The 22,129-nt window shown below is 40.7% G+C and overlaps 2 protein-coding genes across 3 annotated transcripts; both read left to right on the top strand.

Moving 5' to 3' along the window:
• The first annotated feature begins 640 nt into the window (after positions 1-640).
• Positions 641-5,834, top strand: LOC133987423 (serine/arginine-rich splicing factor 6-like). Of its 2 annotated transcripts, none has more exons than XM_062426792.1 (6): positions 641-816; positions 1,215-1,348; positions 3,086-3,204; positions 3,656-3,858; positions 3,987-4,073; positions 4,191-5,834. In XM_062426792.1, exons 1-6 carry the CDS (start codon positions 710-712, stop codon positions 4,630-4,632), a joined length of 1,092 nt encoding a protein of 363 aa, XP_062282776.1. In that variant the 5' UTR covers positions 641-709; the 3' UTR covers positions 4,633-5,834. The 2 variants fall into 2 exon arrangements, with proteins under 2 accessions (XP_062282776.1, XP_062282775.1); XM_062426791.1 differs by having other exon boundaries at positions 1,215-1,375.
• A 1,970-nt stretch (positions 5,835-7,804) lies between these two features.
• On the top strand, positions 7,805-20,458 carry l3mbtl1 (L3MBTL histone methyl-lysine binding protein 1). Its single transcript, XM_062426380.1, has 21 exons — positions 7,805-7,993; positions 9,887-10,074; positions 11,212-11,341; positions 13,141-13,303; positions 14,075-14,213; positions 14,477-14,525; positions 14,885-14,973; positions 15,324-15,428; positions 15,579-15,714; positions 15,829-15,920; positions 16,314-16,465; positions 17,423-17,499; positions 17,738-17,823; positions 18,231-18,341; positions 18,575-18,716; positions 19,053-19,155; positions 19,288-19,476; positions 19,549-19,598; positions 19,806-19,963; positions 20,059-20,121; positions 20,251-20,458. Exons 1-21 carry the CDS (start codon positions 7,825-7,827, stop codon positions 20,383-20,385), a joined length of 2,526 nt encoding a protein of 841 aa, XP_062282364.1. The 5' UTR covers positions 7,805-7,824; the 3' UTR covers positions 20,386-20,458.
• The last annotated feature ends 1,671 nt before the right edge of the window (positions 20,459-22,129 follow it).

Raw genomic sequence — 22,129 nt, 5'->3', positions numbered from 1 at the left:
AATGTGTATAGAAGCAGGAGATAAAGTACATATTAACTGTTACTACGTGTTTGAGATATCAAACTTCGTCAAATTTGGTCTTTTTTTTTAATTTGACCAAATTTTAAAAATACATAAATGTTGATATATATATATATATATGTTTGGTATTTTTTCCAAATTTCTGAAATCTTAAGCTAATATGAAGCTTTAGTCTTTAATGCTGAGGTTCCTCTTTTTGTTACTATACTTCCACTGTAGGTTAACAGGGAAACGCCGTCCGAGGAAACAATTTGATGCTAAAAAGACAGAATGTGGCAGATATCCACTTGATATGACTAACTAGATAAACTTTTTAAAAGCACTAAATGAGTGGATTTTGGCTCCTTTCACTTACAATGAAAGTACATTTTAAAGGGCTTTTTAAACCGCCAGTATGAACATGAGGAATGATTATAGTGAGGAAAACCTCTTTCAGTGTTCATATGGACACCTGACTGTTGTTTTAAGACTAAATTGATAAATTGTGAACTTGTCCTTTAAGTCAAATATTTTTTAACTCTGTCATTGATAAAGTGGAGAAATGTGAACCTTTAATTTGAAGCAGAATGGCGGAAATGACGTGCCCTGAGCTTGGGTGTGATTGGCTGGTTGGGCGGGTTCTTGTTGAAGAAGCAGCGGTCGGTTCCAGCCTGCTAACTAGACGCGGTGAAGAGCAGTCGACACAACCATGCCTCGTGTTTATATCGGACGGCTGAGCTACCATGTCCGCGAAAAAGACATCCAGAGATTCTTCAGCGGATATGGAAAGCTCGCGGAGGTCGATTTAAAGAATGGGTGAGTCTCCCGTGAAGACGCCTTAACGTTTGCTAACGTGTCCCAGCTAACACTAATCGTTCACGTTAACGACGTCAGCGCTGGCATGGCAACATTTCACTCTTTAATTGTTTGAATGTTTATCACCTATGCGCTTAACTTCGATAGAAAGTTCACACTGCATGTTAATTTTGTTTGGATATGACCAGTTTCAGTCTAAGTGCTTAGTTTCCTTAACTTTGGTTTAGTCTGTGTGGCAAATGTCGCATGGCCAACATGGCGTCTTTGTGTTTGCTACAGCTAACAGCTAGCAGGCCCTGCTAACCAATGCTAGTCTAGTGTGATCAGTGGAGCCATTAACTGTTTGTTGTGACTGTATTTACTTTATGTGTAAACGCTCCTCCTTCTTTTACCTCCAGCTACGGATTTGTGGAGTTTGAAGACAACCGAGACGCCGACGACGCCGTGTACGAGCTGAACGGGAAGGAGCTGTGCGGGGAGCGGGTGATCGTCGAGCATGCCCGCGGACCGCGGCGAGACCGAGATGGCCACGGTGGGGGTTACTTGGGTGGTGGGCGCAGTAAGTGCAGTCTATTACAAGATACCCTCTCTTCCCCTTCCCCTTGGGGTGAGGTGTCGATGTGGACTGCACACACACGTGTTTTGTTTGTTACTGTATCGCTTATATATACTTTCAGGAACATTTTAGTTTATTTGACTTTCATTCACTCTTTAAGTTGACTCTTTATATATATATACACACACACACACACACACACACACACACACACACAGAGAGTCATGGGTTATGACCAGAAGACTTGAATCCTTGAAAGTTAATATGTAACGTGGTTTTAAGTTTATGGCTGAGGTTGCATGCAAACTTAAAGTTAGTGTTAATATTGCTATATTACTTTTATCCATATTGGTTGTCATATGTAGTAGCATGACTATGAGCAAAGTTATTTGTAGCTGATTAAAACGGGATTGGTTTTTCTTTTTTTTATTAATTGTTCAGGAGTCCAGTTAACATTTGTCTTGTGTTGGAGCTCATCCCAGTGAGCAGTTGCGATCATCAAGGGTTGGTGACCTGCAGGTTTTTGCTCCTCCCTAGTGATCACGGTCTACACTCGATTGGTCTGTGGGTCATCAGTTATTGGGAAGGGACAACAATCTGCAAGGACACAGCCCTGGAGTAGAAGTGTTGGTAGTAGTTAAGATGGCCTGAAAGCAGGACTTATCATGCAATACAAAGTCCTCTTGGATAATTAAGTTTGAGCCATGTTTTGAAGGTGCAAATTTCCCACTTTGCACCTCAAAACTAAATTATTCAGAAATTTTCACCGCAAACTTAGCTAGTGTAATTTTAACTTAAGCATTAGGAGTAGACTAACATTTTTATGTGAAATGTGTATTTCTTACTTTGGTACATATTTTCATATTCAACATTAACAAAAGTCCTTGATGTTTCAATTTGAAAGAGTCCAGTTGCGGGCTGAGGCTGAGAGTCCATTGAGGCTAAAGATGACTGGCTAAGATGACTGCCTGTCCCGTTTGGCCTTGGCTTTCACCTTACAATGTGTGTGTGACCTTTGCCCCCCTTGATCCTTGGCTGACCTAACCGGAAGCCATGATGACAGCAGCCTATTGCCAATAGACCAGGGGCGATGGTGAGGATTGCCATTGGTTTCTATGTTGACAGCAAACATAAGTGGAGCGGCTCTAAAAGTAAAGAACTTGCAATCAAAAAAATGTAAGTGAGTAAACTGGAAAACAAATTGTGACTGACACCCGGTCAAGTGGCCGAAAACAAAGGTGTATGTGTCACTTAACACCGCTCTTAGCTCAATTTGATCTAACGGTGTCCTTGACCGCAACCTATGTGGATGCCTCCTTTCTGTTTGTGTTACAGGGTTCAGAGGTCTTGAAAGAACATCACTGTCCATTTGTTTATGCAGCTAATCCATCACAGTGTGATGTATCGGAGTAAGACAGGCTTTGTATTGCCGAAAACAGATGCAGTGGTGTTCTTTGCAGCAGAGAACAACTTCATTGTTGAACAATGCAAACTTTAAAGAGCCCGTGCATGGGCTTGTAGATCACTTATCTGAAGCGTTGTGTTTGAAAATGGGATCAGAGGGACTCCTTTCATTAAGTGCAAATTTGTACCCCATTGGGCTTTTATCTGGCAAGTCATTGCCTTGTTCATTTGATAATCCAGACCAGTAGTTCTTTGTGTTTTGGCCATTTTAGTGATTTCTAACTTATTCTTGTGCTGTTGTTTTTAAAGGTAGCGGTTACAGCAGCCGGAGTCGCACTGGCAGGGATAAGTATGGACCCCCAGTCCGTACTGAGTACCGTCTGGTTGTGGAGAACTTGTCCAGCCGCTGCAGTTGGCAGGACCTGAAGGTACACATTTATACAAATCACTGTTTCTCCTCAGTTTGTTAAATGTGAATCATCAAATCAAGGTGGTTTTACCACTTAAAGGATATGCTCACAATTTGTCTAGTTTCTCGGGTATAATCGGGTGTCCATATGAACAGTGAAAGATGTTTTCGTCACTGTAATTATTCTTTCTGTTCATACTGGTTAAGATCTCCTTTTTAAATGTAATTTCAATGGAAGTGATGGATGCCAAAATCCAGTGTGTCCAGTCATTTAAAAGTTGATGTGAAGCTTATGAGGCGTCAGCAGTCTGAGTTAGTCGCATCAAGTGGATATCTGCCACATTTACTGTCTTTAACATGAAAAGGGAACACTTGAAACAGTGTGAACAGAACCTGACCATCAGAATAGAAATCAATCTGTCCAGTTTGCAGCACGATGATTACATTTCTCTCTCCACTTTGTTATTCAGGACTTCATGCGTCAGGCAGGAGAGGTGACTTATGCAGATGCACACAAGGAGCGCACCAACGAGGGAGTCATCGAGTTCCGTTCCCAATCGGACATGAAGAGGGCTTTGGACAAGCTGGATGGAACCGACATCAATGGAAGAAAGATTCGTCTAGTGGAGGACCGGCCTCGCCGCCGAAGGTCTTACTCTGGCAGCCGCTCCAGGTTTGTGCACCTCGTCACCACTCAGTCAGTTCTGTGCTGTGTTAGACTTGCTACTCGTCACACGTCCTTCATTACACTGCAGGAGAATTGACTGGCGTATATTTTTAACTTTGTGTTGTCATCCTCAGATCTCGCAGCCACCGCCGCTCCCGCAGCAGGAGCCGTAGAAGCCAAAGGAGCAGGAGCTCCAGGAGCCACTCCAGATCCCACTCCAGGTGAGGATGGATCTACAGTAGAAAAATTAAGAATAAAATTGGACCATGTAGACTGTATTTGGTGCCTTGATCAGTGCAGTCATGTGAAGTACTAACATTTTTTTTTACTCTTTACAGGTCTCGTTCTCGTAGCAACAAGAGACGTCGTCATTCCCGCTCAAGATCTGGAAGGAAGTCTCGCTCCAAGTCAGGAGAAAGCAAATCACGCTCTCGCAACCGCAAGTCCCGTTCTCGATCCCGCAAATCCAAATCTCGTTCACGCTCCCACAAATCCAGGTCTCGCTCGGCTGAACGTAAATCTAAGTCCCGTTCAAAGAGCCGCTCAAAGGTAAAGTCTGAACGGGATTCCCGTAGTCGATCCAAGGAGATGTCCGTCGACAAGAAGTCCCGCAGTCGTTCAGCCTCCCCAGTGGAGAACGGGAAGGAGGAGCGCGCTGCAAAATCTGCCTCCCGCTCCCCGTCCCCACAGGAGGATGACCGCCGGTCCAAGTCGAGGGAAAAACGCTCAGCCTCTCGCTCAAAGTCCCGCTCAAGGTCTCGATCAGCTTCTCATGATTAGTGGGAGTAGAGGAGGGTGGCGGTACTGTAATTGTCGAGCTTGATCCCTATGCTGTACATAATGAGCAGTTTCTTCATACTGGCTATATGCTTCCTGACTCGCCTACTTTTCTCCTTCACGTCCGCACTTCTCTCAGACGTGTTAGTTGCAGTTTCATTAGAGGATGCTCAACAGTGACAGGGCTACTTGATCAGTTTCATTTCATTTATGGAATCATTTTGGTCTTCTTTCAAACATCCGGCTCTCGGAAAGAATTCAATCTTACCATATTTATTATTTTCAGAAACTAAACTGATCTTAAAATATTGCAAACTGGAACCTGAAGTAGTTAAATCTAAAAAATGTCAACAACTTGAACTGTAATCTATTAGAAGCTGTTTATAGCTTTAGCACAAATTATTATTATTAGTATTATTTTACTTTAAGTTTGACATGAATCTTATTCAGTTGGTAGATTGATCCAGTTCAGTGTCCGGTGATGTCTCATGACACATCGTTTATGACTGTTTTAGTTTAGGACTCTTTCAGACTGCATGACTGTGGGAGAAAAGTAGCATTTGGCTACAGCATCGGCGCAGTCTCCCGTTTGATTTGCAGGCTCAGTTGACAGATTCTTTAAGAAAGCAGTCTTTATCTTGCAGCACTCTAAAATGCACAACTGGGATGTAAGAACAAGTATTGCAAAATGGCAAATTTACAATAAAATGGTTTGTTTCATGGATGAACAATTTCCACTGTAGATGGACAATTACGATCCCTTTTTAACCTCTGTACATAGAGCGTGTGATCAGAATTTACGAGTGATGTATTCCTTTTTGTTGCCACTTGACTTTTTTGTGTGTGTGTGTAATCTTGAGCAATCCGTGGAAAGGCCCCTTTTTTACTTTCTGGATTTCAGATTTAGAGCTTCAACGCCTCGATAGCAGTCGCATTTACTGTTTTGCAGCCCAGATTGTCATTTTCAGTTTGGTTTTGTTTTTTAATGCAAGTTTGAATCTGGGGGTTTGTCATACCTCTGATTGTTAAGTGTGCATCTAATACATGAGCTTTTGAACTCAAAAGGACACATATGGGGTTACAAAAACATGAAACCTCTTACACTCTCCATCTTGTGGGAAGATTTTTTTTTTCTCTTTGCAAACAAGATCTAAGAGAAAATGTCCTTTTTTTTATTGTATGTTCAATTAAAGATCTTAATTGAAAAAAAATCTTGTGTGATGTGGTTTTTCTTTGTCAGGATTGAAAAACCCATGACTGCAGTATCGACATGACCTACATCCTGCTAATTATATAATAAATGCTGGTTATTAAGAGATGATACTCTCTGGGTGAGAAAAACAACAGGAGGATGTGTCCGGCATGAAAGCAGAAGCAGTTTAATTGTTGGAGGTAAAATGTGATCGAACAGCTGTTAAAACAGTCTCCAGACTGATCAATAGTGCACTACATTATGTTAACGTATCGATCATCGCTGCTGAGCTTTTTACACGGCGGAGAGCGGTGACTGTACTCCGGGCCCGCGCATGCGCAGTCGGAGCCCCGGGGCCGCAGGAGATCAGAGCTGGTAAGCCAAATTTCAGTTTCCGAAATGATCCACAGCCACGAATTTACTTCACATTTTAATTATTCCTGTACATATAGCAGACGAGAGCATATTTAAAACGTGTACAGCTTTAAATAGATAAGTGTCAGTATGTTTTGTTTATTTTTTTCTTGAGGTGAAGCGTTTTAGCGGTCTGCTTTTTACAGGCAACCACAAAGCTGTTCATCTTAAAAAATACACATTTGGACATGGCAGGCGTTTAATTGACCTAATTGAATTAAGAAGCAGTCGCGCCGAGGTTACTGCGATATATTCAACGCTGAACGCTGTTTGGAGGTGAAAATGTTGCTCATTCATAGGAGATGTTGCCGGAATGGGTGACAGGGTTCATTTTTCACTAAATGGGATCTTCACAGGATTTAAGACACTGCTTTTACACATTTTTTTTGCCTCAAGGATTTCACATCCTCCGCCATTTTAACTGACATGTTGTGGTTTTTTGCTCTGTGTGTGTTTGTGTGGATTTATGCGTAAATATTGTGTCACCATGTTTTGGCTTTTTATTGGAGGGAATAGATGCTGTTTGGAAGTCACTCGGGGTCATGCCATCTCTGAGCTGCCATTATTGTACAAAATGGCACTCATAAATATTTGATGGTTTTTTTCTGAAGTTGGGGAAACATTTTGAAGTCGCTCTCCTCTCATTTGTTTGTTAAATCTCCATCCACATGTCTCGGAGCTTGTTGGGGGTGGGGGAAAATAAGAGGCAAAAAACATATTTATTTCTATGGTCCTCTTATATGATGTAAATATATGGTGGTCCCATATTTTGATGTTCATAAATGTAGCACCAAAGTGGTCCACATCAGTGATCTTGTCTTTTATTTCTTCTTTTTCACTTAGTGCTCCTGTGTATTGTATTAATACCACAGAAATAAATACCCTTAAGGATCAAAATCAGATCAGTCGAAACACCATAACAGCTGTTCAGAGGACTGCAGGACAGAGCCTGAACTGAGCATTACCATGTCATGTTAAGTTTATTTATATTGTCTCAAATTATTTTACAATCTGTACAACAAACAACACCCTCTGTCTGAAGACAAAACCTCCTGACAAGACGCTGTGGATGTTTTAGACAGTAGACCATCAGATGAATTAAATGTAAACATACACTCTATAAAACGGTGGCTCTCAAAGTGGCATCTGAAAGGCTCCAGTGGGTCCCCGGCAAAAAAGGGGTATCATTTATTTTCACTATAATCTATCCATTAGTACACAATGACTGAATGTGTTACTATTTTGGTCATGGGTTTTATACACTTTCTACTATAAAACATAAACGAACAATCTTATCAGATGAGGGTCTGTGGTCTAATTAGTGTCAGTTTAGGGGTACGTGAGGTGAAAAAGTCAGAGAACCACTGGCCTAAAGACTATGATTCAGAAAAAATGTCTAGAAACTTTGAGCATTTGCAGCATGACACACTAGGAGGACCTGGACTAAATGTACACATGAGTACTCCACACTTTCTAGATGCAGCTCACGCTGTGATGTTGTTTTCCTGTTAAACCACTGAATTCGATGCCGCCTGTGATTCATACTCTTTGTGTTTCAGCGCTCCGGAGTAAGGCACAGGGACGCCATTATGAGTGCCAAAGTCAACATGGAGGCTCCTCCACCCAAAGAACCTGATTGCGCCCCTTTGGTCCCGTCCTCCTCGTCCCCCAGTGAGACCGTCCTCATCTGTGGCAGCGACGGTATGGCCAAGAAGGCTCGGCCCCAGACCCACACCACCACAGCTCTGCTCCTACCAGGTGAGCAGAGGAGGTCTGAGAGTGGAGTACATGCTATTTGCTAATACTGTATACACCCTGCCAAAGTGTCCTCCTTAGAAGGTTAAGAAACAAAATCAGTTTAAATGTCGCCTTAAAAAAGTTTATTTATTCTCACTATTTTCCATATTGAATAATATCAACATTTTACCCATTTTACTGAGATTATATCAAGAAACAACGATATTTATCTTGTTTTATAATCACATATGTGGTATTATTGTCTTTTAGACAAATATGTCAATCCTCACCCAAAGTCTCTCTTAAAGATCTCCTTGTAATGTGGAGCCAAATATTTGATGGTTAAAGCTCCTCAAAAGTGGAAATTTGCGTTTTTTTCTTAATCGTCTTGACATTTTAGATTGTTAGTCAGACAAAACAAGCAATTTGAAGACATCATCTTTATCTCTGAGAAATTGTGAATGTCATTTTTCACAGTTATTTAACATTTCATAGTATAAACGATTGATCAACTGAGAAAACAATCGCCAGATTAATTGATAATGAAAATACAACCTTATTCTGATTATTATTATTATTATATTATTATTATTATGTTTCTTTCCTGAAATAGTTACATTTTGTTCTACCACGATCATACTTGTCCGTACACATCTTAAACTCAGATTCAGTGTGAGCCCAGAAAAACTTTCTCCCTTCAGCAGACAAACATGAAAACAACCTGCTGGTGTCAAACTCTGCACATCCATCATTTTGCACAGTGAAGCTCAAACATCCAACTGAGGGAACTAGAAGTCAAACACATTTGAGCAGAGGGAGACTTTTAAAAGACATGTTTTGATGTATGAAGGTTTGGACATTTTAATAGGATCAGGTCCATTTTCTTTGAGATTATAATTATTTAATGTAGAAATATAAAAATCAGTTTAGTGTCTCTTTTGTTTATAACTACAGCTCACCTCAAAGTGTACATGATGATGATTTATTGATGTGAAATTATATTAGCCTTATATTACCCTTTAAAAAGTGACACGGGCATCATATTGTTCTATTGGCCCTGACTCAGTATTTAGTTGTTATGATGATAATTATGACCATCTGCAGAGACTAACTCACATGAACCAATACAAAAATTTGCCTGATTGACATGACAATAAAGTATCAAATATTACATTATTTTTTTATCATGTTGTCGTATTGCTGAAGAAACACTGGTCTCCAATAACACATGCTAACATAGATTCATTTTATCCGTACAATCAGCTCCATTGTAACACATGGGAGAATTTATTTGAGTTCACAGTTTTTAATGTGTAGTGAATTACACATAGAAAACAGGTAGCAAAATGATACAATAAAATATAACAAGACAAAGAGTCTACAGCCTGAGCTAAATGCTAATACAATCCCAATGACAATGCTAACATGCTGATGTTTGGCAGGTATAATGTTTACAATGCTTACCATGTTAGTTGAGCATGCTAACATTTGCCAATTAGCACAAAGCAGTATCATTTAGGCAGATGAGTGTGTCATTAGTTTTGCTGGTATTTAGTCATAAACCAAAGTACTGGACAAACTGAAACATTTACCTGATGAAGACACAAGATGAAAAGTCATGTGTACAATATTTCATGGCAATTAATCATTGCTGAGACATTTCACTAAAAATGACCTCATGGTGACACCGCATGAAAAGTTTAAGGATCACTAAAGTCAGTAGGATTCATCCTCTGAGAACCATGAATATAAGTAAAAATGTCATGGCAATCCATACAATAACTGTTGTGATATTTCAGCCTGGACATAAGTAGTGGATTGCTAACTTGGCTAAAGAACATGTTAGGTGGCAAATTTATCGTCGTGTGTGCCCCGAGCAAAAATTGAGTACATTTGAATTATTTCTCTCTACAGCTCCTGTTCCCGGCCATCAGAAGGTGGAGGTGACTCCAGCTGTTACCTTGGGAGACCCAGGTAAAGGAGGCAGGGTCAATGAGACGGTTAAGCCCACCCTGACAGCACAGGTGGGTGGGGCTTGTAGCATTGTCCACGTCCTTGAATGGAAGGAAGGGATGGCAATCCTGCCCAGCAGCAACATCAAGGTAAGGAGATGTTTCTGACTTGCAACCATAGACGCTATAAAACTAATGGATGTAGCCATCGTGATCACACCCATTGGTTTGTGGACTCCTGTTTTGAAGCCTCAGATTTGCAATTTGACCGTCACCATCTTGGATTTTTGGAGCCAGAAGCGACCATATTTGGATGAGAGGGTTGAGCTGACCCTACAATTAGTTGCTAGCTACTAGCTTAGTTAGCACGGGGAGAATTTATATTCTATGGTTAACTGTGATAATGCTAATGCTAATTTTTGCTAGTGAAAAAACAGGCTTAAAACCATTAAAACTAAATGTATTTACTGGAAAAACTTAATATCTGACACTTTAGAGGGTCTTATAATCCAACCAAACACTGACCAAGACTAATTAATAATTAACTTTCATCAACTGAAAACACACTGAAATAGCGACAGCTACACCTATACTCTGTGTTTCTGGAGTTATTCTATGGTTACGTTACCTAATCAATGTTGTCACCATGGTAGTGACTTGCTTGTGACAGCACCCACCTGTCACTTAAAGCGACAACACCCTTAATTATGAATAACCATTTATTCATTTTACCCCTTATAAAGTTGTCATGAATGGGGAAATTAGCCATAGAGACCAAAACAGTTTTTTGTATCAGACTGTAAACATGTATATTTCTGCTTTAAAGTTCAAATGGCCATTCGAGAAACTGCAGATCTTCAGCGTTGGCTTTTTTCATCCCTGGCAGTTTCTGCTTTCTTGCAACATGGCCCAGCAAGCTGCACTACTAATATCATCTGATTTAGAGAGGATTCCAGGATCTTTATCTCTTGCTTTTTCCTTAGTAAGTTGATTGTCCTGGGGGGTCATTTTAAGTTCCATCAAACTTATTCTGACAACTGTTAAATTAACTCACAGTTTGAGCAGGAAACTCTGTTCAACAGATCAACTTCAGCAAAATATCGCTAAATGTCAGGAAAGAAACAAATTCCCCATTGGACATGTAGTTGTAATGAATGTATATTGTGTGATAATTTGCCTTGAATGCTTTTAGTATAAATAGGTTGAATAGAAAGGATATGGCATCATGACACATTTTGACAAATGGATCCATTGATGTGAGTGAATATTTGTGTGTGTATGTTGTAGTTCTGTGTGAGTGAAGTAGGAACGCTGAGCACACTGATCACCCCAGGGACCACCAGCAGCACCACTGAACCAACAGCAGGGACTTCTGGGAGATCCAATGACGCAGAAAGTGCTCCTCCAGACAAGCCAGGTAGAGTCATGGAAACAGGTTACATAAGGATGTAGTGATGTCAGCAGCTGAAAGACAAAATAGCACAGTTAAGTGAAACACTTGAGAAACTAGCTGCCAGGAGGTTCTGCTGATTAGATCAGTGTTACACAAAATTAAACACGCTGAACTACTGATTTTGTTTTAGATGAAAAACAAGTCAAATGAGTGATCTTGATTACTTTCATGAACCCTTATCATGGGTCAGAATATGCAGTCAGTAAATCGAGTGTTCCACCAAAGATAAATAACTCTCAACAGTTTCTGGACTGATTCCAAGCAGCTCCTGATTGTCGTCATTATATCATCAGTCCGGCTTTATTTAATTTTCTGGTCACTCTGGACAGTTTGTACCAATGTAAACAGAAAAATGATCATGTCATGAGATATTCACCTTAATCAGTACAGTGACTCATTATGAAACATCATGTAATATATAACCTATTACGTAAATTATAGCATCATATGTGCATCTCCTTTAATACAGCACATATTCAATCATTAAAATCTTTACTTCCTATACACGGCTGCACTGTTACTTTACAGCATGCAGTGATTCACTTGTGTGTGTGTTAAGCAGAAATGAGCAATAATTACATCAGCTGCAGCAGAGCTCCTCTTGACAAGTGAAGATAGTGCAGCTGCAGGTTCATGTTAAACGTATCAAACAGGCGGCGCTCAGATGTTCCAAATCTAGCTGAAAAAAAAGGATTAAAGTAATCAATAAGTATAGGAGTAACCTTTTTCCCGCAAGAGCATCTTTAAATTATACAGATGACTGAAATACAGCATCTCATTGCAGTTTTTATGCAACACAGTGCTTTTTAGCTCAAAATAAAGTGATTGATTCAAAAGTAATGGGACAAAGTCTTTAAAAAATCGGGTCATAATTATTTTTATCTTTGCACATTTTGTATTGAATCTTGTAGAGCTGCAACTAATTATTATTTTCATTATCAAATAAAACTTTAGATCATTTTGTCGATTAATGAATTAGATGTTTTGTCCATAAATTGTCAGAAAATGGTGAAAAATAATGTTGATCACTGTTTCAAGATGACATTAACTACCCATTGCAGCCCCAGAATCTTGAATGTGAGAAATTTACAACTATATTACCCTAAAATGTCATTAATTTCTCTTACATATCTTGCAAAACATTACATTTACTTTTCTTAATAATATCTCATGATTGTATATGGTGGGCACTCTAATGACTGAGGTGCATACCACATCTCTGTTTGTCGCATGTCACACACCATCCCCAAAACAATGTAAAAAAAATGGCATATTGTCGTTTGAGTGATATAAACATTTTCCTGAGACAGAGCTGCTGTCTTGCAATAAATCATCGACTTGGCTCAGTAAAACATCAGGGAGTGGAGCCAAAGAAACACCAGACTGAACAGTAATGAAAAACATGATGTAAAGATTTAACATGCTGCTTGCAAGTGAAAATAATAACAGAAAACATACAGTTTGTAACTCCAACACACTCAGTTGTTGTCTCCTATTCTTGGTGACTATTCATGTTCAAACCAGCATATAAGCTAATTAACTGACTAATGCACTTTCATCACCATGACGGACGTTGTTTCTTGTTAGTCATAAAATAAAACAGTTATCTAACGTGTGCTCTGAAAGACTGCGGCTGTGTGACTCCACACACTCAGGTTTAAATACACAAAGACAAAAATATCTGCCTGCAGAGCGGCTCCGACATGTTTTATCGCTAAAAACGTCAGCCTGTATCAACACCGAGCCTGGACTTTATATTCCAGATGCGTCAGCTCCTGTTGGCTCTGTGAGAGGCGCAGCTGTGCAGCCAGAGAGGGTGGTCCAGGCTAAACCTGGAGTCCTGGTTGGACCGGCCCAACAGAACCACGACCCCAGAGCTCAGAGGACCTACACAGAGGAGCTACGCAGAGAGCCAATCACTGACAAGTATGTTGATCACAGCTGATTTCACACTCACGCGTCCATCTTTACATACACACACGTCCATCTTTACATACACACACGTCCAACTTTACATACACACATGTCATGTACAGTTACACAGTTACTCACGCACACACTCACACGTGCCTCACTGGAGGCACTCTGGGAAACATAAGACACAATTCGTGTGATTAGATTAGAAAACACTGTGAACCCTCATCCTACCAACATATTTAACATACAAGGACCAGCTGGGTTCTCTGGGGACCCCAAGAATAAACTACTGCAAGAAACAACCATCATAGCAATTTTTTAAAACTTCTTTTCAAAACATGATTAGTTATGTTATTAATGTCATCTGTCTAGTGTGTTCAAAATTGGGTGCTTTAGATGGGTTTTTTTTTAAAGCACTAATTAATGCAACCAGAAAACAATGTTATGAATTCATTAGTAACAAATTGATTGACAAAGTCTGGAGAGAAAAAAAAACTGGAATTATAGAATAAAACACCTATGAGATATGACAAAAATATACTTCAGGTGTCTGTGGGTACCCCAGTCAGTAGGATTAGGTTTTATAGGGCACTGACAGATCAGAGCAAACAACACATGAAAGACATACAGCAGTAACAGACTTATAAATAATGAGTGAGCTACAGGAGGTTTGCGTACACATCACAACAAAATATCTAGAAAACAGACAATAAGACTCAAACTACAGTCAGGTGTTATGTTCAGACTTGAGGAACACTGTCTGCACTCTCTGCACCTCAGGAGGATTATCGGGGTGGAGAAGGTGCCAGCAGGCGGGAGGGTCTCCTCCCTAAACCCCGATCACCTGAAGCCCATGAGGAAGAGGAAGAGGAAGGAGTACCTGAGTCCCTCTGAGGAAGACTCCGACATGGAGGGCACGGTGGGACAGTGTTCTTACATCCACTGATAACAAAGATGTTGTCATATCAGCGGAGTTCAGTCAAACGTGCATGAATATGGCATATCATGAACTGTTAAACAATCATTTGCTGTCATTTTAGTGACTGCATTCTGTCCAGTCGCTATATGTTTGGCTTTTTTTACTCTCTGTACTTCAGAAACAAACAGACAACAGAGTACAAGTCATTTGTGTTGAAAACAGACGTTTTTGAATCAAAGTTTTTATTCTGTGTTTTTTTTTAGGATGAGAAAACAGATGATTCGAAGGCAGACGGCAGACACATCAGAGGAGGTTGGAGTAATCATTTTTTGCATCTGTCTTTTGCTTACTGTATCATGTCATCCTTTGTCACACTTCTTTTTGCTCATTTGTTGGCTTTTCTGCAGTTCTTTACCCGCTAACAGGACAGGTAGAGGAATGGAAGTAATAATTTAATGTCGCAGTGGTATCAGACACTGAATATAAATTTAAATCACAGGAGCAGTGATTTTCTAACATCAGCTGCTCAGGGAATCTGTTTCTTTCCTCCTTCCTGTCTTCTGCTGTTTAATCATTAAAATCCTTTCCTCTCCCATCAATTTGAGGCTCAAGTGCTGCTGATGTCTTGCTGTTGCTTAAATTAATCAGCTTGATTTGTATTTGTGGTGAAGGTGGAGACAGTAAGACAGAGCAGTGGACGTGGGCCCAGTATCTGGAGGAAACCAAAGCTGTCGCTGCTCCCAACAAGCTTTTCCAAGAGGTAGGTTTGAATGTTTGTGGAACATACACACAGGTTCACCCAGCAGTGCACACCCATCATTTTTTACGACTTCTTTTACAACCACTGCAGCTCTGCTTATAGCACAGATATGCACCCGATGCCCCAAGTAAACAAATAGTGCAGGAATGCCAAGGGAGGAAATGACAAGTGTAAATTTTCTTTCCTAGTAGAAATAGAGTTTTTAAAAAATAGCTAGTTCAAGAAAATAGATTTGCCATGATCTTATTTCCTCTGTTCTTTGCTTCCTCAGTAAATATTATTTGTTTCTATTTTATTGTAATTTTTATATTCTGTACTGAAACATTTGCTCTTTTATCCCGTGTTTTCAGACCCAGAGAGTGCCGACAGTGAAGAACGGCTTTAAACAGGGGATGAAGCTGGAGGGCATCGACCCGCAGCATCCGTCCATGTACTTCGTCCTCACTGTGGCCGAGGTGAGCCAGACGGCCATTAGCACGGTCGATGGACCTTAACGGCCAGGCTGATTATTGAGGATTTTTTTTAAAAACAACTCAGACTACTCTCTGACAAACTACTTTAAGGAGCTCAGCCTGCTTTCTCTAATGCGTTGTGTCGTCATTCAGGTCTGCGGTTACCGGCTGCGGCTCCATTTTGACGGCTACTCCGACTGCCACGACTTCTGGGTGAACGCCAACTCCCCAGACATCCACCCTGCAGGCTGGTGTGAGAGCACAGGACACAAACTGCACACTCCCAAAGGTCAGAGGTGACAACACTCTGAAATCCACCAAAGACCAAAAAACATTTTAATAGAGTAAACATGAACCAAAAACCCCTAAATATCTTTTTTCCCCCCCATATTCTTCCCTACAGGTTGTAAAGAGGAGGAGTTTACCTGGACCAACTACCTGAGAATGACTAAAGCACAAGTAGCTCCCAAAGAACTGTTTGCCAGTCCTGGGAGGGTAACTGCCACTATATAATATACGGTAGTTTTATAATCAACAAGCATGAATGGATGAGGTGAATGATTTAGTGTTGGGAAACCAGTAATCAAAGTTATTTTAAACACACATCAGCAAATTGTGACAATCTGTAGGTATTTATAGCTTGTTGTCTAAATCAGACTTTCTTCTGCACCCTCATGTTTGATGCTTGCAGGGATCGAGCTTCAATATATCAAGCAATCTGTCTCCATTTTTAAAGATTTATGGCTGAATAAATACATTTAAAAACAGTCAAACAGCACAATTTATTTTTAAAGGGTTCAGCTTCTGTATTTCATCATGTTTCCTGTCTCATTTTCCTTATGTGCGCTTGTCATGTAATTTATATCTATATTTTTGCTTTTTGTTTAGGTGGATGTGAAGAGCAGTTTCGAGATAGGAATGAAGCTTGAGGCTGTCGACCGCATGAACCCATCCCTCATCTGTGTAGCAACCATCACTGACGTGGTGGACGACCGCTTCCTGGTTCATTTCGACAACTGGGATGACACATATGACTACTGGTGGGCCTCACAAACATCAGGAACATCTGGACTTTGAGAAATAAAAATAAATAATTTTTAAATAATCTTTAAATATGATACCAAATAGCTGTAAAGAAAGTGAAGCTGGTGATATGTGACAGTAGACTGATAATACAGAACAGAGTCATCTCATCTATTTACTCTCCCACAGGTGTTTTCACTGTTGTTGTCCGATTAGACCTCTTCTCAGGATTGTGCGGGCGTGCACAGACTGTGTTTGATTGACACCTCCATGACTGTTAGATGACTGAAGTGGAGACATAAAGTTTGGTGACATCATGTATTTGCCAGCATGGCTCCACATAAACCTGAGCAGAGATCTAATCAACCAAATAACTAAAAGCACTGATGCGATTGTGCTCAGTCTTGAAAGCTGCAATATACAACCTATACATGGTCACAAGGGGGCAGAACAACTCAAAAACGGACATATAATCACCATATACAGTTGCCATGGGTAACCTGTTAGTAGATAGTACTTTCACATCCAGCAGACATCATTTATTCTGTCTCTTTAAATGCTCCACATTCTTCACCAGCTAGTCGATAACTGTCTGTTTTTCACAGTCTGTCTTACACAAAGAACAGCAGGTTTATCAGAGCTTTGGGCAGCATGAAATTCAGTTGATTACAACACTAACACAGAACCAGACTTGTAAATATGTCGTAAAAAAACAACAATGAGCTAAAAGAGGCTCAGTAGAGCTGGAGAGTTGGGTGATAATTTTCTGCTTGTTAGTAAAAGCTTTAAATAAACATCAGCCGCATCCTAAAGTCTGCTCCAGCATCAGTTCAGCAGCTCTAAAACCTGCCTGTGATTAAACGTGATTCATTCACAAACCTACAATGAAACGCTTGTTAATCGTCTGTTACATCATTTCTGTCTCAACCATTTTTATAACGCTTGTTGTTGTTGTTGTCTGTTAAAATCTGCAGGTGTGACTCCAGCAGTCCGTACATTCACCACATCGGTTGGTGCCAGGAGAGGAACCTGCCATTAACACCACCTCAAGGTGACCAGTTTTTCTCCCTGTAAATCTTTAAATTTAAACACGCTCATTTCAAGGATCATAATCTTCAAAAACAACTCTTGTCCTTTTGTTCCTTGCACTTCTATTCAACTGTGATTAAGATAAATACAGCATGGCATAGACATGAATACACAAATCACAGATTAGTGGATTGTTGAACATGTAGGTGATGAATATTTGTATTTAGTGACTGATGTGAATTTAATTTGTACTGCACCAGATTATCCAGATCAGGCTCTGTTCTCCTGGTCTCACTACCTGGAGGAGACTGGCTCCAAGGCGGTGGCAGCTGACGCCTTTAAAGTGGTGAGACAATTAATTTTATTCACAGTATTGTAGGAAATGTTTACACTTTGGCCTTTAGTTGAACAGCTGTGTGGTTGTGACAGAAACAGCAGTGACAGCGAGGCACAAAATGTGAGAAGAAAAGTAATAATAACAGCAGCCATATCAGTTATTGATATCATGAACATCTAATATTTTATTTAGTTGAGCTTTTTATTTTCTTCAGCCTGAAGACAAACCTAATCATATATTTATACATGTTACAGAGATCCTGGGCAGAAATCTGAGGTCAAAAAGATAAAATAAATACTGATGTGGCTTTAATAATGAGGCACAGCTGAGGTGTGACGTTTATATCACAGATGCTTATGCACACGTACCAGTTTAATAAATCTTTTTCTTCCTATCATCCACTGCTGTTTCGCTAGCGTGCAGCCCACAGCTTTCAGCCTCAGATGAAACTGGAGGCTGTGGACAAGAGGAGTCCTGGTCTGATCAGGGTGGCCACAGTGGAGGAGGTCGAGACTCACCGCATTAAGGTACTGATGCTTTCCATGAACCATCACTGCTCAACTGAGAGTTTACATGTACTGATACTGTGATGTACTGCACGTCTCTACAGGATGAGCTGTGTTTATGTTGAGTGTGTGTGTCTGTGTGTGTGTGTGTGTGTGTGTGTGTGTGTGTGTGTGTGTGTGTGTGTGTGTGTGTGTGTGTGTGCGCGCATGCAGTATTTATACACGTCGTAGCTCCATCTCTGTTTCTCTTTCAGATCCATTATGATGGCTGGAGTCACGTCTATGACGAGTGGATGGACTCAGATCACCATGACATCCATCCAGCAGGCTGGTGCGAGATGACCGGCCACCCGCTCAAAGTTCCCCCGCGGGACCTCAAAACACACCAGCCACACGGTAGCTACCAGCAACAATTCACTCAAGACAGGAAGTTTTAACAGTAATGCCATGTCGTATAACTCAAATTGGCAAGTAGAAAAGTAAAATAGGACTCAGCTGGTAAATTAACCTGGGGGGGGGAATATATATACAGTGTATTTTTGTATTTGCCCACCGCTGATGTGCATCATATGTGTTGTTTTTATCATTGATATGTCCCAATAGGAAAAGTAAATAATTAAATGAATGATGGCTGAATTCCATTTAGCTGCTTCAGTGTCTGGGTGCCATCTTTATTGTTGTGTGTGTGTGTACATTTGAGGATGTGTCTGTACTGTATCTGCATATATTCAGGTCCGAGAGAGCCTCCTGCTACCGCCCAGTCCACCTACCCCTCCTCTGTTCCCTGTAAACCCATCAGTCACCCCAGAGCCAACAAATACAGCTTCCACAACAGGTCAGCACTAAACTGAACTCACCCCGGTCATTTCACGGATGCTGAACTCTACAGGACCAGCTATTCAAAATACGCAGGTCCCAACATCTGTTTTGGCCCCTGAAAGAATGTGCATGTCTGTCTTTGAAACAGGAAGTGTCCGACTCCTGGTTGTGATGGCTCAGGCCACGTGACAGGTCGTTTCACCGCCCATCACTGCATATCCGGCTGCCCATTGGCTGAGCGTAACCAGGGCAGGCTGAAGGCCGACTTGTCAGACTCGGAGTGCAAGAGGAACATTTTCTTTGGCCAGAGGACCAAGAAGACCCATTACCGTGGCAGGTAACGGTGTCTTCACGTATGCCTGCACATTTTTTCCTTTTGTCTCTCATTAATCTTTTTCTCTGTTTTCAGGATCGGTCGTCCTCCCAAATACAGGAAGAACCAGCAAAGAGACTATCAGAGTGAGTCTAAATGCACTTGTCCATGTCCGACTTTGATGTCTTTACTCAGCAGCATCCGTCAAAACGGCTTTAAGGAACTTAGAGTGAATTTCAGTTCATGTCAGTTCATGAAAATTGGCAACTTCAGTCTGAAATGTTTCTATTCATGTCACGAATCAGCTGTGGTTGAATCTTAATATGTGTTTGTGTGTGTGTGTGTGTCATCAGATATGTCCTCAGAGGGTGTGTATCCGTCACTGTTCATGTCAGCTCTGAGCGGTCAGTCGGACAGGACTCTGTCTCTGTGCTGGGAGCAACACTGTAAGCTGCTGCCTGGCGTTCAGGGCATTCACGCCAGCCAGGTGGCAGCGTGGAACGTGGAAGAAGTGAGCGAACACTACCTACATATGTATTTATTTATCTTCTTTCTCTGACTGCTCTGATTACTGACAGTCTGTAATATGATGTGTTTGTGCTACAGGTCTTCAGGTTTGTCCAGAATCTAATCGGCTGCGAAGACCAGGCTCGTCTCTTCAAAGAAGAGGTGAGACCACCAAGTGTGCGTCAGCGAAAAGATGTTAATTTGTGCAACAGGAGTATACAACAAACCTCTTCTTGACCTTTCACCACTACATCCATTCACGTCACCACTATTGTGTTTGCATCTCCCCAGATGATTGACGGGGAAGCCTTCCTGCTGCTGACTCAGACCGACATTGTGAAAATCATGAGCATCAAGCTAGGCCCCGCCCTCAAGATCTCCAACGCCATCCTCATGTTCAAGAGCACAGACGAGGGACTTAAGTGATCCCGCCCTCACTCACTGGGCGCCAGTCCACCAATCATCATGTGCCAAATTCATTCTGTCGCAGGGAAAAAGACCCTGACCCCTTTTTCATGTGTTTGGTGTCCTGTACCCATCAGAGAGAGAGGGAGGGGGGAGGGGAGGGGCGAGCTGAGGTCCGATCAGGGTTAAAGGAGAAAAGAAAAAAAAGAGTTTGGAGGGAATAGGTGCTTTTTGGAAACTAAAGAAGGAATGTCAGAGAGAGAGAGAGAGAGAGATAATGGACAAACTAGTGTGAATGCTTTTAAATTAAATAGAAGCTGGCTGGGGTATATGAGGGGGACCATCTGATGATTTCCGAGTTTGGTGCTTTTCACAACAGATGTGTTAGGTTCGGTGTCTGGGTTCAGTCATTATCAAACCCCCAAAACATCAGTGGCCATTTTTCACAACAGCTATAGATCTGTGGTTTCACCAAAACTTTATTAAAGTACATTTACATCCACCTTTTATGCTGAAATTGAATTTGCACATTATTTGTGGAATATTAGAATGACAGTAATAGAAATTCAAACAGCTGTAACCAGGTTTTTCTACTCAGCTGAGGTGGTAAAGGCGCCATATCAATGCAGAGAAGATTTTCTAACAGATGTTTTAAATAAACATCTGTTGTGTTTACCTGCTTGGGGTTCTGCATCCTGCTGCTCCAAACAGCCATGCAGCACATTCTCAGAAACTACCACTATTAACACATTTACTTCCTGAATGAGTATGGGCAGCGTGTCTCTTGATGTGAACTGTAAATCAGGCCAATCATACTCCAACATACTTGGATAAAGTTTACACAGGACAACATTCTGATGAAGGCCCAGATCTGGACTTAACCTTCAGTTTGAGAAAATATGACTCGTAATTGAAATCAACAAAGTAGGGAAAATACTGAAATACTGGATTTTTTAAAATAGAAACTGAGGAAAATATAAATGTTGAGTAAGAGGGAGGAGATGGGGACTGTGGGCAGGGTGGAAAAGAGGCCAAAATATATATAGTGTATATATTTAAGAGGAGTTTAATGCAGTAGACAAGGCTGATCAGTGAAGCTGTTACAGGCTTCATGTTTTGTGCAATAAAAAAAAAAGTTGAGACAGAAGTACTGTATTCAGTAACACTTAATATAACAGCTCCTTCTTGTTATCCGAGGCATTCGTCACCCTGCACCAGAAAAAAATTGAAATCAAGTAAAGAAGCAGCTTGTTGGAAAAGGCACAGCTTCAAACAGAAACTTTTTTCTCAGTTTCCTAATTATTGTAAAATATTAGTAATTTGTATTAATGCCTCAAATCTCTTCTCAGTGCTCGGATAACGTGATGCAGGAGCTGTCATTTCAAGTGTTGTCCTCTAAAATCTGAGTGAGAGCAGAAACAACACAGTGTTTTGAGTTTTTATCTCTATATGCAAAAGATGTTAAATTATTTTTTTGGAAAAGATAAAAAAAAAGGGACACTTTGCATTGGCATTTTAGCACAACTGTGAGACCTAAATGAATTCTCCACTGATATTACCGCACTTGGTCACTAGAGAGTGTAAAAATCCACATTTGAGCACTAAAAACACGGATTTGGTATCCAGCCGACAGAGCTCGTTGCAGTTTACACGTGGTGGAAACTCAGAGTATGTTCTTTGAAATGTTTACATTTTATGTCAGAACTGGTTTAAAAAAAAAAAAATACTATACGGATTTGATATTGTGAGATGAAAGTTATTTTAC

Source organism: Scomber scombrus, chromosome 10 (genome assembly GCF_963691925.1).
Source record: "Scomber scombrus chromosome 10, fScoSco1.1, whole genome shotgun sequence".
Classification (NCBI taxonomy): Eukaryota; Metazoa; Chordata; class Actinopteri; order Scombriformes; family Scombridae; genus Scomber; species Scomber scombrus.
The sequence above is the reverse complement of the archived record's forward strand: the minus strand, read 5'-3'. Positions and strand labels throughout refer to the sequence as shown.